Here is a 24273-nt window from a genome sequence, read left to right as displayed (position 1 = left end):
CTAGAAAAAGAAGAGTTAAGAAATCCCAAAGCAAGCAAAAAAGAAAATAATGATGACCAGAGTGGAAATAACAAAATATAGAAAACAACTAAACAAAATCTGGCGTTCTTTGCTTTTGCTTGTTTTGCTTTTTGCCATGCTGGGGACTGAGCTCAGGAGCATTCTATCTCTAAGCCACGCCCCCAACTCTACTTCAAGGCAGGGTTTCACTAAGTTGCCCAGACAGGTCTTGAGCTTGAGATCCTCCTGCCTCAGCCTCCTGAGTAGCTGGGATCACAGGTGTGCACCCCCAATGCCCACTCACAAATTGGTTCTTTGAAAAGATCGACAAAATTAATGAATCCTTCACCAGACTAACAAAGAAAAAAAGAGATGGAAATTACTAAAATCAGAACTGAAGAGGGATGTGGCTACCACCCTCAGAGAGATGGAGGCTGTAAGAAGAACCATGAGCATTGAGCCAACAAGCCAGATGACCGTGTGAAGTGACCGGCTTCCAGGAAGACATGTCCAACACCCCCAGGGCTCACACATGAGCTGAGTGTGCAGCTGGTAGCCTGGGGGTGCACCCCTGCCTGCCGCCTTGAAAGTTTGGTGTAAAGGGAGAGGGAAGAGACCCCAAGTGCCCTGCCTGGCGTTTTCAGGTCAGGTCTGAATTCCCAGCCCGGGGAGGACTCATGGAGGGTGCCACTGGGCACTATGGCCAGGACCTGCTGGAGGCCAGGAGTCTGCTTTCCCTGCAGGTCCTGAGGATGCCCATCTAGAAAGGGCTGCCCTCTGTGGAGGCCTCATCTGCTGGGGAGGAAGCTCTGGACGGCAAACCTCCCTCCCCTCTCTGGGCCCCTTCATGGGTCACTTCCAAAAACCCTGTTCCTCAGGAGCCATGCATGTGTGCTGGGCCTGAGACGGGACAGACGTGGCTGCAGCACCTGGACTCTGGATGGGCGGCAAGAGGCTCCTTGGAGTGGTTTCGCTGCTGGGTTGAAGGCCACCCTGGTAGATGGACAGGTGCCTTGGGGCAGAGGGCCTGTGGACATCCCATGCCCTGGCTCCCTCCCAGGACTCATTCCGCACCTTGACCGCTGCCCGCCAGTTCATGAGCCTATTGCCCACCCTGCACGAGCCACAGCGAGGTTCCATAGCGCTGGGTGCTGCCCGCACACTCAGAGAAAGGCCGGTCCACCATCGGGCCTGCTGCTGCCCGCACCCCACAGGGAGCACGCCACCCCTCCTCCACCCGTCCTTCCGTGCGGCACAGGGCTGCTCGCTCCTGGGCCCCGGAAGGCCTCACAGCACCCCGCTTGCCTGCCCCTCCACTGTCCAGCCCCAGACCAGAGATCTTCCACAGCTGGGGCCAGGGGCTGCCATGTCGCGCTGACCACCCCCTCATGTGGCTTTTCTGACTGGTCATCTGCCTCCCGTGCTTGGCCACCAACCAGCGAGGGCCACGTGGTCCTGCTTGTGGGTAGAGCTGGCCCCCACCCTGCAGAGAGGTGCTTTTACGTGCACTTAGCTACTCTGCAGGCTGGGTAACCCTGGGTAACCCGCCCGTGTCCTGCACAGGGATGCACAGGGCTGTCTGGGGACACCATGTGACGAGAGCTGGAGCGGCCTTTGAGGTCTGGCTCATGCAGGGCTCCTCTTGGCTCAGCAGGCCCTCGTCTCCAGGGATGTCTCTACACCCACTGTCCATCTGCTGGGCCTGCAGGGTTCCAGGGTGCAGGACTTCCATGCAAGCCAGCACCAGCCTGTTCCCCACATCGTGTGCAGCCCAGTGTGGGGACCTGCAGCTTCCACACTCGGAATTCTCCGTGGGACCTGACCGCTGGCCTCTGACTCACACCCCTGTGCTCTGAACAGAGCTGGGAGTTTTCTTTCCAGGGAGCCAGCATGCTGCAGCACACCCGGAGCACGAGGAGGGACGCGGGGGCCTTGTGGCACCACTTACTCTCCAGGTGGTCCGTCTCCACTGCCACCAGAAGGGCCCACTGGTAGTAACACTTGCCCTGCTGGGCTAGGGCCCGGCGGGCGTACAGGTGGCCCATCCACAGGAGCACCTGGGTGAAGTCCCGGCCACACTCGGAGACGGGCAGCTGTGAGAAGAGTCTGATGGCCTCCAGGAGGTAGTGCCGGGCCAACCCGGTGGCGCTGGCCTGCAGACACAAGGCCCCGAAGTTGGCCAGGACCACCGCCTGGTTCTGCAGCTGGCCCAGGCCCCGGGCCAGGCGCAGGGCGCGGTAGTAGCTCTCAGCTGCCTGCCGGGTCCTGCCCGTCCTCCTCAGGGCGATGGCCGCCATGTTGGCAATCACACCCTCCTGGTCCTCACTGGCCACATCTGCATCCAGGATGGCCTGCAGAATGTCCAGGGCCACCAGGCTCTGCCCGTGGAGCGTGTGCAGCCAGGCAAGCACCACCAAGCGGTCCACCACGGGGCGGAGGCCGGCCAAGCTGTCGGCTTGCACCGCCCGCATCATGAAGGCAATGGCCTGCCCATGCTGCCCGTGGTAGCTGTGCAGCTGGGCCAGGCTGGCGTAGAGGGGACCTCGAAGGGCCCGCCCTGTGCCCGCAGCCGTGGAGGCCAGCGCCTGCCTGAGGTAGTGGGCGGTCTGGGCAGGGAGGCTGTGAGCCGCCCTCCTCTGGCCGTGCAACCGGGGTGCGTTCCAGAGGACCAGGTCCACGCTCCTCAGGGAGCTGGCCAGCGAGCCCGGGGTGTGCAGCGAGGCCACCCTGACGCAGCTCAGTGCCAGGTGGGGCAGGCACTTCCGGCTGTAGGTGTCCGCCAGGAGCAGGTAGCCGTTCACAGGCCAGGAGGCGAGCGGGGAGCCCAGGTCCCTGTGCAGCAGCAGCAGCCTCTCCAGGTAGGGCAGGGCTGCCTCCGGCTGCCTGAGGCGGGTGTGGTGCTTGGCCAGCAGGAAGCAGGCCCGGGCCTCGGCCTGCAGGCTGCCCGCACCAACGGCCCTCCGCAGCGCATACTTCAGGAGCTCCACCTCCACCTCGGAACTGCAGGGGTGGCTGGGTGTGCCCAGGAGCAGGGCTGCGGCTTTGGGCACCACCTGTGCACACTTCTCCCTGGACTTCTGCTTCAGGTAGATGGTGGCCAGGTTTGCATACACGGCCACCACCAGGAAGAGGTCCTCAAAGCTGCCCCCCAGGGCCCTCAGGGCTTCCTCAAAGTACACGCGGGCCTGGGAGAGCTTCAGCTTCCGGGCACACAGCCGTGCCAGCAGGAAGCAGAGTCTGGCCAGTGCCGCGCCGAGGCCAGCTTTCTTGGCCATTTCCCGGGCCCGTGCCAGGAGCCCAGCCAGCTCCTCCTCATCAGCGAAGCTGCGGAACACGCTGCCCAGCCACGGCAGCGAGGCGTCATACAGGCCGCGGTAGCAGGCCTGGTACCCAGGGGCGCTCAGGAACTGCAGCAGCGAGCCCAGGGCCTCTGGGTGGGCCCCACCGTCCTCGGCATCCAGGCAGAGGGGTGGCTCCTCAGTGTCTGGGGAGCGCACACTGCTGGAAGCCTCCTGGAGACCACCGGACTCGGGCTCCTCCTTGGGGCAGCCTGGGAGGGTCTTGCATTGTTCTAGAACATCCTTTACCATCCACAGGGTCTCTCGGGAGTCTGGGGTGAGGTCAGGTGGAGGCCTTTCTGCAAGTCACAGAAAAATCCCAGCAGTATTAGCGTCTGGGCGTGAAGGTGACCCGGCCTGCACGGTCTCCCCAGGTGACACCTCCCCGCAGGCTGCCAGGAGCAGTGGGAACCCAGTGGTGACTCCAGGGACAGCTCGGCTCATTTGGCAAAGTTTGTCCCCGTAAGCACCTTTCCCCTCTCCGCTTGTTTGAGGGCAGTGGCAGTGGGGGACACCTGGCATCAGGGCTCAGCCGTGGCTGGCAGGTCCCTTTCCCTTTAAAAAGAATGGAAGCTGCAGAGCCAGTCCCGTCCACCTTCGGCGCTGGCCCACAGAGGTGTGGTTTGGTCAGAGCCATAACTGCCAGTCAGAACTACTGACCTGCCGGCTGACGCCGTCACACAGACAGAGTGGGCTGGGGCGCAGCTCAGGGGTGGCACGCTCGCCTAGCACAAGTCGGGCCTTGGTTCCACCCCAGCACCCCACAGAAGCGGATGGCAGCCAGCTGGAGGAGAGGGCGGGGCCTTCCACCCTGCTCCACCACAGGGAGGAGCCGTCTCCGGCGAGAGACCGGGAATGGTTCCTAGACCCCATTCCCACCTCTGCCTTCTGAGGCTCGGGAGTCTGAGGCCTGCAGTGACCACAGGGTCACGAAGAAGGTGCTGGCGCTGGCGGAACGTGCCTGGGTGGGAGCAGAACCCAGAGCAAACCAGCCACGCCCCCCGCTGCAGAAACAGGGTCCACCAGGGAGCCCTTCGGAAAGAGCCAGGGTTAAACAGCCTCTGGGTCTCAAGCTCACATGTGAGAAATATTTTTAAAGCAAACTCTTTGTCAGTTGGTAAAGCCTTGAAACAAGAAAAAATTAAACACAGTTTAGGGGCACAGTGCTTCCAAGGTGCTGCCAACCCAATAGTACTGGATTAGCTAAGAATCTGCCTCCCACCAAGCCCCCACGGCTGGCCCCCACAGCTGGCCTCCTCTGCTGGCCTCCATGGCTAGCCTAGCACAGGCAGCTAAGGGGCCCACAGGGCCTTTGCTCAGGAGTGAGGAGGCTGTACAGCCTCCTGCAGAGGCTCCAGGCAAGACTCAGGCAGGCCCAGAAGGCCCTTGTGAGTTTGCATTTGGGTCCTCCCAGGAATTTCCAAATGACCCAGCCCACCATTCAGGGGGACGGGGAGGTGAGCCGAGTTGCAGAGGGTAGCAAAGAGGGTGTCCCTGAACCATGCCCTCAGGAAGGACCTGCAGGGCCCTGAGTTAAGGGAGGGCTTCCTCTCCAGCTCCAGGTTCCAGATCCGCACCTTCTTGTCCCTGCCGCACCCGTGGGCAGTGTGCCCAGGCCACCTGGCACACAGAAGGGCAGGCCTCAGTTGCTCTGGGCCACACGGAGGAAGCCACAGCCAAGGGTGGGCTTGGGCCGTGGGCTGGACATCCGCCCTGTGGGCCAGTGGGGCTGACACATTCGTCAGACGAGGTGTGGGTCCCCTGCACCGCGCAGCTGCGAGGGGCTTTTCAGAAGCCTGCCATAGCCCCACCCAGCCCACACCCGCATGGCAGAGGAGTGGCACCCCACCAGCACCCGCTACCCGCACTGCTGCCTCTGCCCTGCACTCCCGCCACCGAGGCCCGGCCTCTGACCACAGAACCAGAGCCGCAGGACGGCACCCACCTGGCTCCTCAGGCCGCGCACACTCTGCTTCTTCCAGGTGGTCTGGGAAGGGAGGGGAAAGAGGCCATCTCAACCGCAGACAGTGCCCTGTGGTCCTAGGTCATGTCCTGGGGTGTGGACACAGGGCAGAGGCCTTCTGGACGCCAGCCCTCGTGAGGTGGAGGTGTGGCTCGGGAGCCAGGGAGCCCACGTCCCCCAGGCCCTACAGACCAGGACAGCACAGGGGTCTGTCCCTGCCCTTCCCCATGCCAGGCAGGACTGCAGCCTGCCCTCCGGAGCAGAAGACCGTGGCCGCAGAGGGGTGCCCTAGCCCCATGAGCTCCACTAGGAGCAGGGTGGACGGAGCCACCGGACCCACACTGTGGGCACCGTCCCTGCTCAGACGGGGCAGGCACCCCAACCTCAGCTGCCACTCCCGGGAAGGGGCTGCTGCTCGGCTTGCTGGAACCCCAGAGCACCATGTGGGCATGAGGCGCTGTGGACACCACGCAGGCAGGCATGCACTCTGGGCGCCAGGCAAGGGTCACAGAGGGCCTCTGCAGTGCCCCAGCCCACTGCGTCCTGCAGAAGAGGCCCGCTCTGCCCCCAGGAAAATCAGGCACGGGTCAGGGTGGGCTGGAGCCTGGATAGGCCAGGTCCAGTTCCAGGCTGTCCACTTAGAAAGGGACATTCTTTTGTAGGGTCTAAAAAGCTTAAATCTAATACTGGCAGGAAAAAGGTCTTTCGATGCATGTCCCTGAGCAGGAAGAAAAGAAATGTGTGTAAAAATGTCTCCGTGTGTGTGCCCACGCTATTCATGTGTACGTGTGGGCGTGCACAAGTGTGTCTGCATGTACAGCGGTAGCCTGGGTGCATGCGTGGGTGTGTGTGTGCATGTGAGTGTGCACCTGTGGGTGCGTGTGCGAGTGGGAGGTGCAGAGCAGCAGCCTGTGCACACGTCCCTGGCTCAGCCAGGCTGCTCTTGCTGTGGACGGCTGCTGCCCGCGCCCACACAGCCTTCCCACAAGGTGGTGGGGCAGGTGGAAGAGGCTCGGCTTTGCAGGTGGCCGCCCGGGATTCCACCTGCCGCTGGGTGACCCTCCAGGGTGCAGAGCTTGGGCTCCGTCTCTGCAGGGGGTGGCAGGGGGAGGGGGCTGCCGGGGCAGGACCCCACAGGGGCTGGTCCAGCCAGAGCCAGGCCATGCTCCCCTGGGACCAGCAGAGGCCGAGGGTGCTCGTGCCTTGGGCAGGACCTGGGCCCCGTGGAGGAGACGTTTCCTCGTGATCTTGGGCAGCAAGGGCCGCGGGCACCTCCCTCTTCTCTCTGTGCCTGGCTTGTCTGTGTCCCCCACGTGCCTGGCAGCAGCCGCCATCTATCTATCTGCTCCCTCTTGGACACCCAGGGCTTGGCCTTCACTGCCCACAGATGAAGGGGTGAAGAGCGGGCATCTGGGGCCGCTGGGAAAGGTGGGTGGAGCAGAAACTTCTGCCCTGTTGAGGACTCACTGGTGAAAACGTGAACCCAGTGCCCACAGGGTGGGAGAGACAGTGGCCTCAGTGTGGGCTGGACGCCACCTGCTCACACAGGCCCACAGCTCGGGCTCCACAGTGGGCCCAGTCGCTGACCTTCCAGGATCTGCCCCAGCACTCTCCTAGGTACCCCTGCGGGGACACGGTCAGCCTGGGCTGAGAGTCCCTGCAGGCAGCAGGGGAGCAGGGCAGGCGTCCTCACCGGCCCCACACCTACCCAGACTGTGCACGCAGCAGACCGCGGTGCCCGCCATCCTGCCCAGCAACCGCCTGGCGTCATCCTCCGAAAAGTGCCCCTCGTTGCTGAAGAACGCCCTTTCTTCCTGGTCGAGGAAGACCACGCGGTCCAACCTGGGGAGTCAAGTCCCGTCTACAATCACGCACTTCCCAGGTGTCAATCAGCAGGAGGCCACTGACCTGGGCTGCTCGGCAGTGGCCCAAAGACCTCACCTAAAGGCCCTGGGCACAAAGGTTCCGCGTCACCATACCAGGACTAGTGCTCCTCTGACCTCTGGGGAAGCGGGCGAGAGGGCCACCTGCCTTACCCTTACAGAACGGTGGCCTGTGGGGACCGGCACTAACTGAAGGCTCGGCCTGCCTGCTGTTCCCTAGTCCTGCTCACAACCTGCCCTCCCCCCGCCCCTGCCGGACACCAGTCCTGTTCTGCGCAAAGGCAGCTGCCTGACACGTGGCTCTGGGACACGGCCAGTTGGATCTACAGCTGAATCTGTTGTGATCGCGTCTTTGGCGGAAACACTTCGCAGTAAGACGCGTTGCTCCTCCCGCATATGAGCATCCCCAGGCTGCAGAGAGGCAGGGAGAGCAGGCAGAGCCTCTGCCCTGAGGCTGAGGTCGGGAAGGTGAGCTCCTGGCAGCCTCCAAAGCCCCACTTCCAACGTCCCCTGCAGTTGCCGTGCCAACCACGCTGATCCTCACACAGCCTCTGTGGTGTGCCCCACCGTGCCCAGCCCAGAGACAGGGCTGCCTGCAGCCCACCAAGCCAGGCGAGGACACGGGGAAGGAGGGGGCAGGGAGGAGGGAGGGAAGAGGGAGGGAAGAGGGAGGGAAGAGGGAGGGAAGAGGAGGGAGGGAGGAGGGAGGAGGGAGGGAAGAGGAGGGAGGGAGGAGGGAGGAGGGAGGGAAGAGGGAGGGAAGAGGAGGGAGGGAGGAGGGAGGAGGGAGGGAAGAGGGAGGGAAGAGGAGGGAGGGAAGAGGAGGGAGGGAAGAGGGAGGGAAGAGGGAGGGAAGAGGAGGGAGGGGGAGGGAGGAGGGAGGGAAGAGGGAGGGAAGAGGAGGGAGGGGGAGGGAGGAGGGAGGGAAGAGGGAGGGAAGAGGGAGGGAAGAGGAGGGAGGGAAGAGGGAGGGAAGAGGAGGGGGGGAAGAGGGAGAGAAGAGGGAGGGAAGAGGGAGGGAAGAGGGAGGGAAGAGGAGGGAGGGAAGAGGGAGGGAAGAGGGAGGGAAGAGGGAGGGAAGAGGAGGGAGGGAAGAGGGAGAGAAGAGGGAGGGAAGAGGAGGGAGGGAGGAGAGAGGGAAGAGGGAGGGAAGAGGAGGGAGGAGGGAGGGAGGAGGAGGGAGGGAGGAGGAGGGAGGGAAGAGGGAGGGAAGAGAGAGGGAAGAGGGAGGGAAGAGGAGGGAGGAGGGAGGGAGGAGGAGGGAGAGGAGGAGGGAGGGAAGAGGGAGGGAAGAGGAGGGAGGAGGGAGGGAAGAGGGAGGGAGGGGGAGGGAGGAGGGAGGGAAGGGCGATTTTCACCTATAGGACTAAACTGCCAGCAGGACATGAGACTTGGGAATGTATCCCATTGGTCAGCCACAGCCCCCAACCCAGAGCAGGGCCACCAAAGACGTGAGTCTCACCTGTGGGTGTGGGAGGGGAGGCCCACAGAGGAGGGGACGGGGCCTGAGGAAGGGACACTTCTCCAGGCTCCAGGCCAGGTTCTAACAATCCGGCCAACCCCAGCGAACAGATTCTTCACGACAGGCACAGCTGTGCCCACTGACCACTCCCTGAGGACCCCTGCTGTGGCCAGAGCTGGGCAGCTGTGACAGAAGCGACCAGCGTCTTTCCCTGGGAGTCCCTCGGCTGGGGTGGGGGCTAGGGGACAGGAAGGGCACTCCCCGTCACAGATAGGACACAGGACCCGAGCGAGCCAGGGAAGCCAGAGCCAGCCGCCCCACACAGCTGGACTCCCAGTGGGGGCCCTCAAGACGGGAGGCAGCGAGGCTGAGCAGCCTCAGGTCCAGGCCGGAAACGTGGAAGGCCTACGTGAAGGGCTGGCCCGGGGTGCTGAGTCACATAGTGTCCCTCAAAACTCAAAGCTCAGAGAACTGGGAAGGTGACTTTCTGGACGTGAGGACTTTGCAGGTGCAAAGGTTAAGGGGAGACCATGCATGTGGGGGTGACGTGAGAGAAGCGTCCTTATTAGAGAAAACAGTCGCAGGCACAGAGGAGGAGGCTGCGGGCACCGGCTGAGCTGCAGGGAGCAGCCCAAGCTCAGCCAGCAGAGGGTCCCCGGACCTGCGGGGAGCGTGGGGCTGCCCGCACCTTGCCCTCTGCCCCTGGCTCCAGGACTGTGAGCCAGCTGCCCATGGACAAGCACCCAGGGAGATGACCTGCGCGGGCAAGTCGCATCTCAGAGGATGCCCTCCTGGCAGCCCAGGAAGAAGGGTGCAGCCTGAGCATGGGGACAGAGACAGGGAGAAGGGCTTCCAGGCCAGCATCCAGGTTTGTCACCTGGGAAGCTGGGCAGACAGTGAAGGTCCCCTGGGAGTGGCGGGGACCGGCTTAGGAAAGAGGGGCTCATCCACTCACTCAGACACTGGGCCCTGCACGCTGATGAGGCTGGTCCTCACGAAGCCCACCTGGCCTGAGACCACGTGCCGGCCCACACACCAGGGCAGGCTGGGCACCTGGGCACCCAGGATCTCGATGAGGTCGCCAGCATGGAAGGACATCTCTTCAGGCCCCGAGCCCTGGAAGTCGGCCAGCGCCGAGGCCAGGCCAAGCCCTGTGGACAGAGACCGAAACCCTCAGTACTGGGGGCCGGGTGGCAGAGGCTGGTGCTTTTGGCAGAAAATTTGTCTTGCACCCATCAGTGGGTTCGAAGGGAAGTTTGGTCCCTGCAGCATGGAGCCTGGACATCTAAGTGGACCCCAGAGGGGGGCATTTTTATCCTAAACTAAACATGGAAAACTGCGGCGGAGGCTTTGACTGGCAGCCTGGCCGTCAGCCTGCGAGGCAGCTGTGCCTCCTCCTGCCCCTAGGGCCTTATGTCCACTTAGCAGGTACAGGAGGCCATCCAACACCAGCTGGCTTGGTGCCCAGCAAAATGCTCTGGCCCCTCCCCAGGCCCAGGGTGCTGCGGCACCAGTTTGTCACAAAGACCAGGACAGAGCCAGGACGAGACTCCAGCCTCAGGTGGGCTTCAGTACCCATCGCAGACTCGGCCAGGGCCCAGCCCACCTCATCCCAGGGTCTTCCAAGGTGTTCCCTGAGGTGCCACCAAGAGAGTAGAGACCTGGGGTGTGTCATTGAGGTGTCTGTGAAGCCACATTTCAGGCTCTTGAGGACAGCGATCAGGGCGCCAGTTCACTTTCCCAAGAGCTGTGAAGGCTGGCTCAGCCTCCATCTTGCAGACAGGAGGGGACTCTCGCTTTGTCTTCTGGCTTGGCGAGGGGGGTTCAGGGCAAATGCAGAAAATTCCAGAATGCCAGTGCCCACCAAGTCATGGACCAACTTCCCCCAGGAAAGAAAGGCCAGAGGAAGCTCTTACCCATCTGTGAAACTTCAGGTGTCACAGGTCCACCCACGGAGTCATCGATGGGGTCCCAGGGGACCTTAAGGACCCACCTAGAGAGGGGAGAGGAGGTCTGTGCTGTGGGGCCTCAGCCAGGGACAGACATATTTTGGGCAGGTGTCCAGCCCCCAGCAACCTGAGCAGATCCCCCCACCTCCCTGTCACCTGTAGCCGCTGGGGTCTGGGGACCTCATCACTGTTCTGGATCCCTGCAGACTCCCTCCCAAGGCACCAGCCCCCACTGCTTCCCAGGACAGCTCGGCACAGTGGGGCTGCAGAGGCCTGGTGGCAGCCCTGACTCTACTGTCCCTCTCTCTGGGCCTCTGCTCCTTCAGACAGAAGATGGGAACACTGGATTCCTGGATGGGAGACTGACAGCCCTCCCTGTCACCTGACATCTGGAACCTGACACGGGGATGACCCACGAACGAGCTCTGTGCCCGCCAGGACTTCACTAGAAACTCCCCTGGTCTCCGGAGGGAGAGACCTCAGCCCCTGCCTGCCGCCACACCATCACTGTCAGTCAGCAGGTGGCTTCTCTCTTGGTTTTGGCTTCCAGAAACTCGCAGCCAAGTCTGTGGTCCACTCAGCGAGCAGGCGGGAGCGCTTGCGTGTCAGCCATCCTCACGGCCTGGCCTTCCAGCTCTGGGTTTGTATCTGTGCAAACCCCCACATGGCTCCCTTCCATGGCACCAGGGCTCTGAACCTCCTCTAAGGCTTTCAGAGCAAGTGCGACCAGAGCTGTGCGCTGCACACTCCCGTGCCTGCCAGTCCTGGGACAGCCCTGCCAGGAGAGGACACTGGCCCCCCACGCAGGCAGCTGCCCGAGGCCCAAGAGGAGGCAGCAGAAGAGGCACCAGCCTTGCCTTTCTCAGCCTACTGGGCTGCAGACGGGCCAGGCCCAGGGACTTTCAAGGTCCAGCACCACCCAGAGCCATAGGGACAGTGGAGATTTCGGTACCTACTGATGGAATGGAATCAGGGGTTCAAGGGTGACCGCAGCTGCCGTCTCCTCAGATGTGGTGGGCGAGTCCACTTCCAGAGCCATATCCTCCAGGGGGCCCCCCGAAGCCTTCCTGAGAACCCGGGGGCCCTTCCCCATACTCCACGGGCCAGGTGTCAGTTTCACATGGTGGTCGGGACACAGGACGAAGAAAGGCCCTTTAAAGGACAAAGGTGGTCCTCCAGATGGCTGGACCAGGGCATCTGAACTCCGCCAGGCAGGACCACCTCCACCCCCACTGGACCCACAGTGAAGGCAGCCCAGTGGGAGACCCCACCTCAGCCACTTCCACCCCAGGAACCGGTTGACCAGATTCTGGAGGCCCAAGGAGCCCAGACAGGAGGCCAGTGACCTGGGGTGGGTCCCAGCTCTGCCTCCACTAGCCTCAGACTCCCTCTGGGCCTGAGTTTCCCCACCCGTACCATCCAGGGCCAGACAGGGGTGCCTGCACTTCCTGCGTGGACTACCAGTCCCATTAGGCACCTCCCAGACCCGAGACCAGGGGGAAAGGGCAGCTTTACACTCCCTCCCCAGAATCAGGGCCCCACTGCACAGCCAGGGTCAGGCGGGCTGGCGCACCGGACAGCCTCTTCGTTCCCTCCCAGATACCTCACCTCTACCTCCAGCGCTGCCCGGCCTGGACCTAGCCAAGGTCGCCGGTGCCACGCACAGCACCCACCTTCCTGGGCCAGCAGGCTCTGGTACGTCAGCTTCAAGGCCCCCTCCTCCACGTGCACCCGGATGGCCGTCTCCTCCTCCTCGCCGGGCGAGAGCAGCCAGAAGGCCTGGTCCACCAGCAGGTTTTCCAAGCAGTGATGAGTGAAACCTGAAGACAGGTCTGGTCAGCGGCAGGCTCTGGAAGGGGCAGGGAGGCCCACGAGGCCTCAGCCTTGGCCCCCCGTGAAGCTGCCCTGTACTGGGAGCGCATGCTGCCTCCACATTCCGTGGTCCACTGGTCTGACCACTGGCCTGGCTGCCAGTGGCCGTGCCCGGCCTCTCACCTACCCACCACGACCATGGTCAAGTTAACTGGCCTCTCTGTGCCTCTGTGTTTGCATTCCTAAGTCAGAGACTACAGGTCATCACAGGGCCATGTTGAACCTCAGTAAGATGGACACAGAACAGGCAGGAAGCCCTGGCCTGGCATTGCCAGCCAGTGCCAGCTGTGTCCACTCCCGCAGAGACAGCGCTTGGTCTTCAGGGTGCTGGGTGGGCTCCCACAGCCTCAGCAGCAGGCAGTGCCAGTCTCGCTATTTCTCTGGAGAGGTTGCTGTGCACCACCTTACTCTACAGCACCGATCAGTGCCCGGGACAGGGGTGGGTCAGGAGTGCCCAGGGGAGCCGTGATCAGCCCTGGGAGCGTGGCCACGTTACCAAGGGTGTGGTAGGTGGAGAACTTCCAGATTTCTTCAAAAGTCTTAAACGTCACCATGATCCGGTCCTGGTCACTGTGGATGGACAGCAGCCTGGCTGACAAGTCCTTAAGGAAAGAAATGACGTTTAGAGGCGCTCCCAGAGACTTGGGTGTCGGACACGGCAGGTCCCTGCACAGCCCCGCACTCTCCCCTCCTGCTCGGGGCCCCCGCGCTGCAGAACCGAGTCCAAGCTCCAGGCACGAGGCCTCCCTGCTCTGCTCTCCCGTCCTCTGAGCCTCCCCCTGGCTGCTGCTCCTCCCTTAATCCCTGCAACCAGCAGCGTCCTCCACCCTGCACACCTCTGCCCTCAGGCCCAAGGGCGGCCCTACTCCTGAGGCACCTGCAGCACCCACTGAGGCTGAGCCCAGCTGCCTCCGGCCCCCTCCCCTCTGAAGCCACGGTGACGGGTGTTGGGAACAACCGCGCCGAGAGCACTTTCGACTGAAGCAGGGGGAACATCTGACGGAACAAAAGCAAGACCTGACTGACCACCAGACTCAGAGCCCAGAGCCCTCCGCCCTCCCCTGGGGCCCAGATCCCAGGCAGAGTCCTGTTTTTTGAGCAATCGCTACGGGTTGGGCACTGCTGGCCACCTGGTGAGGTATTGACCTCACTTCTAAGCGTCTCCAATGTGGCTTCACACAGGCTAGGGGGCCTAGGGGCCCTGGTCAGGCCAGTCTGACCCCAAGTCTCTGCTGGCAACACCCCTCGCAGCCCCTGCTGCTGACGGGTCCCCAGGCCCAGCCCGGTCCCCTGAGCTGTCCACATCTCTGGGACATTCCTCCTCAGGCCTGGTGCCCCCAGCTTTACTCCGCGGACCCCTTCCATCTCCCGCCGGCGCCAGGCTGCACTCACCCCCAGCACGTGGGCCACCTCCTGGCTCTCGTTCTCCAGCAGACGCAGCCGGCCCCGCAGGGCCTGCTGAAGGCAGGGGTCTGGCAGCCCGCTCTTCCTCCGCACGGCCCGCAGCTGCAAGGCCAGGTCTGGAAGGTGCAGATGGAGGTCAGGCGGTCTGCCGGCCCAGACCTGGCTCTGGGGTGCTCCCCTCCCACCAGCCTCGCTGGAGGCCTGGGCCAGCATCGCCGAGCCCAAATCCCAGTGCCCAGGTCAAAGTCCAATACCAAACGCCCACCACACCTGCAAAGGCCAGGCCCTGCAGAGGATGGGAAAGTGGACTTCCGTCCCACCCACAACAGGCCAGCTCGGGCGGTCACCCAGCAGGGCCCCGCCAGCCCCACCCCCACCTCCCCCGAAGCCCGTCTGCAGATGTGGTTTCCAACCTCCTGCGACAGCCCAGGGCATCACGGCTTTTCATTTCCACCCTGACTCCTCGTCACCTGCCCACTCCACCCTCCCTGTCACACGCGGCACGGGCCCCCCAGCCTGTGCTCCTGGCTCCACCCTCAGCGCCCACCCGCTGCTCAGCACAGCCTGAGCCCCGGTCTGAATGGGCCAGCTGCCTGTCCTGGCCCCGCCCCATTCGCCCCATTCTGGTCGCCCTGTGACAGCACACTCTGACCTGGCCAGGCTCTGGACCCTCAGGGGCAGCACCGACCAGTGGAACTTTCCGCAGGTGGACACAGCCTCTGTCCGCACTGTTCCACGTAAAGACCAGCAGCCAAGGGGCCTGCAGAGCTCTGGAGAGCTGGCCTGCTGGCCTGTGCAAAGACGGGTGGGGCTTCCCGCCATCTCTGAAATGTGGTGGCAGGCGAGGGGCGAGGTCGAGCCCATGGTTCCTAAGTGAGCGTGAATGAGCCACCGTGGAACCCACCCTTCTGCCTAGTTCACACCCACCAAGAAGACAAACCTGAAGCAAGCTCCACGTGTGGCCAGGGCTGCCTATGGGCAGCAGCAGAAGTGGCCTCCCATCCCAGATAGAGAAGTGCAGGTTCCCGGCCTGGCCTGCTCTCTGCTGCCCAGGACAGCGGGCACCGCAGCCCCACCGCAGGCCTGCAGCTCCCAGGGCCTGTCTGCCCAGGCTCCCAAGCCAGCCTTGGCGGCTGCTGCCCTGAACAACTAGGCCGGAGACCAGCACGGGAAGGGACCACCCCTCAGGGTGCTCATCTCCACCAAGAAGGGAAATTGGAGACCCTGAAGGAAGAGCCTCAGGCCTGGGCGTGTCCAGTGGCTGCAGAGACCCCTGAGGTCAACTTCTGCTAGTGACTGGCACGAGCAGTGCCGCTTGCTGCCCCCAGCCCTCCCCCGTGCATTTCTGGGGGGGGGGGGACGTCAGGCATGGGCAATAAAAGAAAGCCTGAGAGGTTCAGCTGTCAATCAGCATCAGGGGACCCAAGCCACCCAGGGGAGGAGACTCACTGCCCGCCACAGCCCCTGCAGACGGAGGCGCCCTCCTCAGCGCCACCCTCTGCTCCCAGAGTCACTTTCCCTCCCAGCACACCTCTGCCTGGCCCCCAGGCCTTGGGTCCAGCTTGTTCTTGGCTCTGGACGCTGAGAAGCTGGAGCCTGACCCTGGGGCCCTGCTCCGGCTGTGCTCACCCGCAGCAGCAGCCTTTCGTCACTACCCTGGCCCCGGGCAGCTGCCTCACCCACCAGGTGCTGAATGTTAAGAAAATTTGCCCTCTCTATCCCTCAAGGTCAAGGCCAGCTAGAGACCGCTGGCAGTGGCCCTCAGTCCTCTACAGAGTGGGGCTGCTCAGAGAGGGAGGGGCGGGGGTGGAGGGCGGAGGTCCCCACACCCTTGGGGTAAGCCTGGAGCACCTGCCTCCAACTCTGCCTGAGGACCCAGGAGCTACACCTCCACCCCAGGCCCGGCCAGTGCTGAGCAGTGTGGAGACTTTTGAATCTGGAATGGGCCCCGCCCCAAGGCGAAGCACCCGCCCAGCGCTTCCCAACATCCTGGGCAGCTCCCGAATCCCCTTCCCACACAGAGGGCTCCCACCCAAAAGGGCAGAGGACAGGCAGGCGGCAGGGCGACCGGGGAGTCCAGAGCCAGAAGCTCTGGGCTGGGGCCTGAGCTGCTGTGTCAACAGCCTGTGGAGGAGGAGACTGGGACGGGCATCCCACAACGTGCAGAGCCTCACCCTTGCTGTGGTGTGGACCTGGGGCGGCCCCACCGGCCTCTGTGGTGATGGCCTTGTCCCCAGCCTGTGGTGCTGCGGGAGGAGCGGGACCTTTAGGAGGTGGGGACTAATGGGGGTTCCGTCACTGGGGATGCGCCCGTGAAGCGGACTGTGGGGCCCATCCCTTCCTCTTCCCGCTCGATTCCTGCTGGTGGGGTGAGCAACTTGGCTCCGGCCCTGCTCTGGCTGTGGGGCCGGCCAGCATGCACTGGCCCCTGAGCCTGTGAGCAAGATGAGCCTCCTTTACAAGCCCACTGTCTCAGGAGCTGGTTCGCTCTCTGTGGCTCTGGTTCTGTGAGTCGAGCCCAGGGAGCGTCACCACTGAGCCACATCCCAGGCTTTTTTTTTCCTTTCCTTTTTTGAGACAGGGTTTCACTATGTTGCAGAGGCTGGCCTTGAACACACAGTCCTCCTGCCTTGGCCTCCTGAGTCTCTGGAGTTACAGGCGTGCCTCCCATGGTGGAAAGTTAACTGGCAGCACTTGTGTTTGACGGGGCTGCAGCGCAGGGCCCACCACAGGGCCCCGGAGGCTCGCCGGTGGGATGCGGCACCAGCTGCCCAGTGCGGGTCTCAGCAGCTGGCCCGGTCATGCCAGGGGCAGAGTCTCAGCTGCAACACAGCGTGAGACTGTGCTCAGGGGGACCAGCTTCTCTCCAAGTTCCTCTCCTAGCACCCAGGGCTCCCCGGTGGAAAAGGGGACTGGTACCTGCCCAGCCTCCTTTGCCTTGGGCCTCCTTCCCCAGGTCTCTTAGCCCAGCAAGGAAGGCGGTGTAACAAACTGCCCCCAAAACCAGTGGCTTCAGCACAACTGTGTCGTCTGACCTGGAATTGAACATGGCCAGTCAAGGCGTGGCCAGGCAGTGCCATCTGGAAGCCCCAGTGCAGGACCAAGCCTGGCCTCCTCTAGCCGCAAGGGGCCACCCTCTACTTTCAACCCTGGGACTCTGACACCACCTGTGTCCTGCGTCCCCTAGAAACCCCTTCACAAATAATCCGGGATATTTCTCCATCTCAGAATCCTTAACTTAATCCCATCTGCAAAGACCTTTTGCCATAGGAGGTCATGGGGTCACAGGCGCTAGCGATTAGGGCATGGACACTCTGGGACCACTGTTCTGCCAACCACGGGAGTGGCTGGTGGCCTTGTTGGGGGCCTGGGACAGAGAGCATGGCTTCCTGGTGGGTCTGCAGCAACACCCACGTGCCCCCGCTCCACCCCATGAGGCTGGAGCATGGGGATCACAGGCTGGTTGAGGAAAAATGAGAGCCCAGAAGTAAGGGGTCAGAGGAAGGGCTCAGCCTCACATCTGCCCCAGCCCAGCCAGACTTAGATCCCAGGTCTCAACTGGTTGGGTTGGGGTTCCATACCTGAGGCCAGCTCCCTCCCCTGCCACCCTGCAAGCCGTGCCTGTCCTTGTGGCCCTGGGGACGTCTTGCTCGGAGCCGTGGGCGTGGTGCAGCCTGGCCACGTTGGCCTTGGCTCTTCAGCACCACGGTGCTCATTTCACGCAGCATCTGCCGATCCTGGTGGCAGTGTCCCGTGGTCCATTGTTATCAGACCCCCTTACAGACTCCACTCTACATCCCCAAGGCCAATCCTGGAACAGGGCACGCAGCAGGGGCTCAGGAGTGGCCGTCAAGTCAAAAGACATGTGGCACCCAGGTGGCAGATTCTAACCGCCAGCCTCCAATTCAGAGGCCAGGTGTCCGGGCTGAATGGCAGGGCAGGGCGGGGCCAGCATAAGATGGGTCTGGACATCTGCGGTCCCAGAAGACTAGGGCATGCTCACAGCCCAGTGGGGACGCGCGGGATGGGGACAACTTGAAGGCCCTCTGATCAACCAAACAGAGACAACCCACGTCCAGAGACTGGGTTAAAGGTCTACCAGCCACACAGAAAAATGAGTCTGGGGAGGAGAGAGCCGAGCGGCAAACCCAGAGGGCGAGGGCAAACAGCAGCCGGCCGAGGACATTCTCAGGCAATAGACCGCATTCTTCAAAGTGAAAACCTCTGGATTAAAAGGTCTCCAAGAGGTGGCGGTGACATGCAAATTGTGACCAGGATGTCCGTGTGCTACAGGGGACCGTCCTGTGATTACCAGCCAGCTCTGAATGAGCTCTGGAGACCAGAAGACGGTGCCATTAAAACCTGAAAGCTGCCACCAAGTACCCGGACTGCGATTCCAGAGGGCAGCGTCCTGCTTGTAGGAAACCTGGACGCTTTGGGGTGAGGGTGTCATGTTTGCTCTTGAACAGATCAGAAAACAGTAAGTGCATGTAGGCAGGCGACGGATGGGTGGAGGGTAGGTAACGGAGAGTGTCCTCACTGGGAGGGTAAATGGGGATCATTCATGCTACTTCTTATGACTTGGAATTGTCCGAGGGACACTAGGAGGTGGGGAGCCCGTGTGGAGTCCTCTCCACCGAGCTGGCCCTGCTGCGGGCTGCCAGTTGAGCCTCCTGAGGTGGAAGTCCACGGACTCCTCCAGCTGGGCTCAGAGACAAGATTTGGACACTGAGGGCAGCGTGTTTGCACAGCCGCAGGGCTGGGGACGGCATCACGCCCTCTGAGATTCGAAGCCACTCCTTGGGTGGGGTGGCCCTTTCTGCTTGCTGCTCTGGCCCACGTAAGTCCGGATTTCCCTGCCCCTCTGTGCACTCTGTGGGCCTAGGCAGGATCCAGGCCCTCCTGTCCCCCAAGGCACAGGGTCCATGGTAGGAGTAGGATCATGGCGGCAGGGTTGGCTGCTAGGCCCCGCCCCCAGCTCTCTAGACCACCCTCTGGGCAGGACCACTTCCCCTTGGGAATCCGTGTGCAAGGGCCACCCCGTTCCTCCCCATCTCCACCCACATGTGGAAGGACCAAGATAACGGGCGTAGTACCCTTCAGGAGCCCAGGTCTCCACTGCACTCTCCCGTCTATCATTCATCCATTGGCTCCTCCAATAGCCTTCGAGCCTCTACACGTGCCAATCCCTGGAGACCCCTGGCAGGGAGAGGAGGGAGCCTGGAAGGAGGGGTCCTGGGCAAGCTTATGCCTGCCTCTCCTCATACCTCTCCTGGGAGGGCGGAGGGAGGGCTCCTGGAGGTCACTGAGGCTGCCCCTCAGATTTCCAAGTGGGGGAATAGGCCCAGGTCAAGCAATGGCCCACTGACCACCAGGATTGGAGCCTGCTGCCCACCACCGTCCCTCACATAGAAGGCGTCTCTGTCTGGGCCTCGGAGATCCTAGTCCTGGAGCAGCCACTGTCCCCTTGTGGCCTGGCCAGTGTCTTCCTGTCTCTGGGTCTTGGAGAGAGTGTTCTCACTGGGAGGGTAAATGGAAGTCATTCACGCTCTGGGCCTTGGTTTGCCCCCTGAGGAGGAGCGAGGGTATGAAAACAAGGCAGGTGGCAAAGGCTGGCCACCAGGAGCCTCCAGGAAGTCTCTGGAGGGTGGTCAGCCTCTGGGTCCTTCCCCAGTGGCCATCACTGACGTGCCCTCAAGAGACAGGAGCTGGTTCTCAACAGGAGAAGGACTCGCCGGGCCGGCTATTCTCCTAACACACCAGGAAATGAGGAGCCCGCGTGATGGCCCCAGTGCTGTGGCCTGCAGGAGGCAGGGTGGGTGAGGGTACGCTGGGTGGGTGGCCCAAAGCCGCACTCACCGCCTCTCGCCGTCGCAGGGGCCTCCTGAGGCCCGGCTGGCTCTCGGCTGCAGGGTGAGCTCACGGCCTCACTCTGGACCTTGCGCCCGCTGCCACAGCCTCCAGAGGGCCCTGCAGGCCCCCAGCCCATCTCGGTTGGCTGCCCAGTGGTCTCCTCCTTGGGGCTTTTCATGACCAGCCCCAGCCCCAGCGCTGAGGGCCCAGCATGCCCAGCCGGCCTGTGGAGAGAGCAGTGGACATCAGCAGAGGCCCTCGAGAGTCAGGCTGCCAAGACCCACCTGAACGTCTCTGCCAGGGTCACGATAGGAGGACAGAGCCCACACTGCAGAGTGTCCAGCACCTCCAAGGCCTAACAGGGTCCCCAACATGGTGCACGGTTGGGCCTGTGAGGACGAAGCTGAGCTGGTTGTGAAAAGAAGTCATAAGAACATACAGTAAGGAACCAGGGCCTGGGAGGGTCCGCGCCCTGCCCGCAGCCTTTCTCCAGGAAGCCGACTGGCCGCGGGTCCCTGCCCTCTGGATTGTAGGTCTGACGACTCCCTCTTGAAAGTAACGGAGCCTGAGAGCAGAGCTGCGGCTCCTTTTTTTAAGTATTTTTTAGATGCGGATGGACAGTAGCTTTATGTTGTTTATTTGCTGTACGTGGTGCTGAGGATGGAACCCAGGGCCTCACACGGGCTCTGCCACCGAGCCCCAGCCCCAGCCCCAGAGCCGCTTCTCACCTGTTCTGTGAGCTGCTGCAGGTTAGAGACCCCGCCTGAGGCCTGAGGCCTTGCAGATTAGGAATCTCTTTAAAAGAGGAAAAGATCCCCAAGGACAGGATGGGCCTAAGAAGATGCCGAATAACCTGTAAATGTTGCCAGACACTGTGGACCAGGGCTCAGATTTTGGAGTTTTTCCTCTGGGCCGCCATGTAAAGTTTGGAGTTCTCTGTGAGTGTTCTCCATCCGTCTGTCTCCAAACACCCACTGCCTCTGGGAAGGGGACCTTGGCCCAGCCTGCAGTTCTGGTCTGGACCTCGGCTGCACCGGGAATCTGGCCTGGGATCGCCATGCTTCTAATGACACCCCCTCCCTACTGGAGCTGGCCAGGGGGCTCAGTCTCTCCCACCAACAGAGGTCCATGCAATCTGCTCGGTGGTGCCTGGAGCCCCTCCAACTTTGAGGCTCCCATTAGTCAGAGAGCCCAGGACACAGGGGGCCCTGGAAGGCAGGTGAGGCGGGACACCCGGTCAGGAGCGGGTCATTATGCCTCACACGTTCCTGGGGTCAGGCTGAGCAAGGACTTTAGAGCCAGGCAGTCCATGCTCCCAGGTCTGTGGCTTTGTCACTCATCTTAGGACACACTGTCTCCTTTCATGCTTCAAACTTGGGCATAGAGACACAGGCTTCGCTCTGCCACCCAGGCAGACCCCTAACTGTGGCTACTGGGACTTGGTCAGCTCTACCACTCAGGGAGGGCCGCAGGTGACTGATGGCATCCTCCCCCACAGGGAGGGCTGGGGAGACCTGCCTTGGCACGCCTAGCCCCGAGGCCTGGCACATTCCGAGCCTGACCGTTCGCTGACTGCGAGACGGGACTTTCAGCCCTGGTGGTGCAAAGCGGTCCCCAGGCGTCCTCTGCACGGAGCTCACAGGGAGCCGAGGTAACACCACCATGACTCCTCTACAGACCAAAGTGCAAGTCTGTGCAAGTCCTGTGACCTGCCCCTTCCTTGGTAGATGCGGGAGACAGACCTGGATCACGTCAGGGCCAGCTGCTCGGGGCTTGGGCTCAGACGTGCTTCGGCCCCAGTCAGGGCCGGCTAGCTGCGCTCCAGTCTCCAGCTCTACCCTGGTCCCAGGCAAGGAACTCAGCAGAGGACAGACAAGCAGGCAGGCAGGGCCGCTGCAGAGGCACTTGGGGACTGGGGCCTAGTATGCAGGACACAGGCTGCAACAAATGAGGCACAGTGTGCCCCCAAGGGCAGAGAGGGCCACCAAAGCCTTTAGCCAGGAGTAGGGGCTCGATTCTGAATGTCTGAAAGTTTGTTTTAGTGTCCGTACCAGAGACGCTGGCTGCAGTGGTACATACCTGCAATCCCAGTGACTCAGGAGGCTCAGGCAGGCAGATCTCAAGTTCAGGGTCAGCCTGGGCAATTCAGTGAGACCCTGTCTCAAACTAATTAAAAAGGGCTGGGGGCAGGGCTCGGTGGCAGAGTGCCCATGGGTTCCATTCCTAACACTGCAGAAAGGAATGTATTGAAGAGTTCCCGTGGAGGTGCGGCTGTTGGGGGCTTGCCTTTGCCCACCTCGAACTGTCACGAAGCAGAGGCAGCTGAGTCCACTCTAGATGCAGCATGGATGCCATCCCACATCAGGTACTTACAGACCATGTCCCCATCCTTAGCCCTGGATGGTTCCAGGTAGCAGGTTCTACAATGGGAACTGAGGGTCACCTAGCCCCCGAGGTGGAGGGAAGGGTATTGGGTAGTCAGGGAAGGCTCCCTGGAGGAGGTGCTCGTGGTGAAGGGCCTTGGTCCAGGGTGGCCAGGCGCTGGCAAGGCCTACAGAAGACCCGAGGCTGGGTGGCCTCTGCGAGCTCCCAACCTGCCCAGCTGCCTCCTGCCTGCCAGTCCTGTGTGAAACCTGATGGTCAGTTTGTGGCCAAGTCCTTCTTGTCCCCAAGTCCTTCTTTTCCCCAGCCATCTCTGAGGGGCAGGGATGGGGACTGGGGTGGGTAGATGGGAAGGGGACATCAAATCAAAGGGCACCCAAGGGTGGGGTCCCTTATGCCTGCAGAAAGCCTTTGCCCCCTTCGGGGAGCTGCTCAGCCCTGAGAGGCCAGTGCAGGCCTGAGAACAGGCCCGCTCCAGAGCCAAGAGGCCAGTGGATCTGGACCCTGGGAGCGCGGATGCCATGGAGGTGATGGGCTGCTGGACAGTTTGTGTCCACCAGGACAAGCCTCCTGCTGGAAGGCCACCCTCACCTGGGCATGCCTGAGGGCTCCTCGGCACCCTTCAGGATTCAGCCGGACGCCCTGGCCACCTCCCCCCGCCCTGAGTCCAGCACAAGCCTCAAGCTTTGCTTTCTTCCCCTGCCCACTTTGCCCAGCTGCCACGCTGGCTCCAACCGTGGCGATGCCCACTGCGGGGCCCAGGTTTCCATGGGTCAGGCAGAAGCTGGCAGGGGCACCTCCACAGAGCCTGACTGCGGCCTCTTTTGTTTTAATACTTCTTGTTGTCCGTGGACCTTTGTTTTATTTATGTATTACATGTGGTGCTAAGGATGGAGTCCAGCGCCTCCCACATGCCAGGCGAGCGCTCTGCCACTGTGCCCAGCCCCTGACTGCAGCCTTTTGGTGCATACAGGGCCTGTAGCTTCCAGGCCCAACCCGCTGGGGTCCCGGGCGGCTGCCACATCCTTCAAAAGCCAGGTGAAGCCGTTGCTGCAGGCAGAGCTGCTGTCCCGGCAACCCAGGAGGTGTTGGCACCACCTACTGATGCCAGGCTGCCTGCCTCCCCCGGTCAGGAAGTGGCCCATTCCAGGAGGGCCCAGGGCCTCACGGGCTTGGCGCAAAGCTGGTGCTCAGGGACAGTTCCCTAAGAAAAAGGGAAGGCTCCCCAGGCTCAGGGAACTTCCTGCCTGCTGGGCGAGGGACGTGGAGCAGCCAACACACACATGAGGCTGCTACGCAGAGGAGGAAGTGGGCTCAGTCTCTGCAGGACGGTTCCCTGCCCGGGGCTGCACGAAGAAGCCTCCCCGCCCGCAGGCCTTCTGACTGCTGCTCACCATAGCAGGAGAGGCACCCCAGAGGGAGGCCTGGAGCAGGAGCCGCTCCCCTGGGGTTGGCTGCTGAGTTTCGGAGACCAGTCTGCAGGGACTGCCTCCTCCTGGCCTTTGCCATACTCCTCTCGGTTCCTCAGGGACACAACCCCAGGCCTGGGCAGCAAAGCCTTAGCCCCAGGCCTTGTCCAGCATCCAACCCCAGAATTTGCTGCCAGAACATAGAGACCTAGGTTCAATTTCGGGGGAGAAGGATGCTCCATGCCTCAGTTTACCCACCCAGATGAGAATGAAAACGCCCACGAGGGGTCATGGGGACTGAGCAGAGGGCACGCTGGTTCCTGGAGCTCGGCCAGCCTGGGCTGGACCCGGGAGGAGATGCCGCCCGCTGGCCCTGACTGACTCGGGAGGCCTGGCCAGAGCTATTGCTGGGCTTGGACTGAACACATACTCTGAGGGACCCTCCAGCCCTGTCCCCTTCACCAGGAAGCAGCCCGGAGGGAGGTCTGGTCACCCTGCACACTGGAGTGACAGGAGAAAGTGCATGACCTCAAATTCATGCCCACTGGACCTCAGACAGCCCTCACTTGCAGCTCATCTTCAGCTGAGCTAAGTTAATGCTGGACAAGGGTGGCCCTCAACCCGGTGCCTGGCAAAGAGGTGGACACACAGAGGAGATCACATGCCCGCAGAGCCGGAGCCTGGGTGGTCGGCCACAGGCCCAGCAGCCCGGCCTCCAGAAGCAGGGAGCGCGGGACCCTCTGCGGGGCCTCCTGGTG

The 24273-nt window shown here is 62.4% G+C and overlaps 1 protein-coding gene across 4 annotated transcripts in view; it reads right to left on the bottom strand.

Annotated features, from left to right (window-relative positions):
- Nucleotides 1–24273, bottom strand: part of Sh3tc1 (SH3 domain and tetratricopeptide repeats 1) — a 33624-nt gene that overhangs the window by 6395 nt on the left and 2956 nt on the right. For all 4 annotated transcript variants that reach the window (XM_047567144.1, XM_047567146.1, XM_047567145.1 and 1 more), the window contains exons 2-11: nt 19731–19948; nt 13860–13987; nt 12964–13069; nt 12269–12415; nt 11552–11747; nt 10563–10639; nt 9602–9797; nt 7010–7143; nt 5284–5325; nt 1949–3637 (exon numbers count right to left, since the gene is read on the bottom strand). In XM_047567144.1, the coding sequence (XP_047423100.1) occupies nt 1949–3637; nt 5284–5325; nt 7010–7143; nt 9602–9797; nt 10563–10639; nt 11552–11747; nt 12269–12415; nt 12964–13069; nt 13860–13987; nt 19731–19902 (2887 nt within the window). In that variant the 5' untranslated portion in view covers nt 19903–19948. The remainder of the gene's footprint in view (nt 1–1948; nt 3638–5283; nt 5326–7009; nt 7144–9601; nt 9798–10562; nt 10640–11551; nt 11748–12268; nt 12416–12963; nt 13070–13859; nt 13988–19730; nt 19949–24273) is intronic.

The sequence above is a fragment of the Sciurus carolinensis genome, chromosome 10, assembly GCF_902686445.1.
Source record: "Sciurus carolinensis chromosome 10, mSciCar1.2, whole genome shotgun sequence".
NCBI classification, from domain to species: Eukaryota; Metazoa; Chordata; class Mammalia; order Rodentia; family Sciuridae; genus Sciurus; species Sciurus carolinensis.
This window is presented reverse-complemented; position numbering and strand designations above follow the sequence as displayed.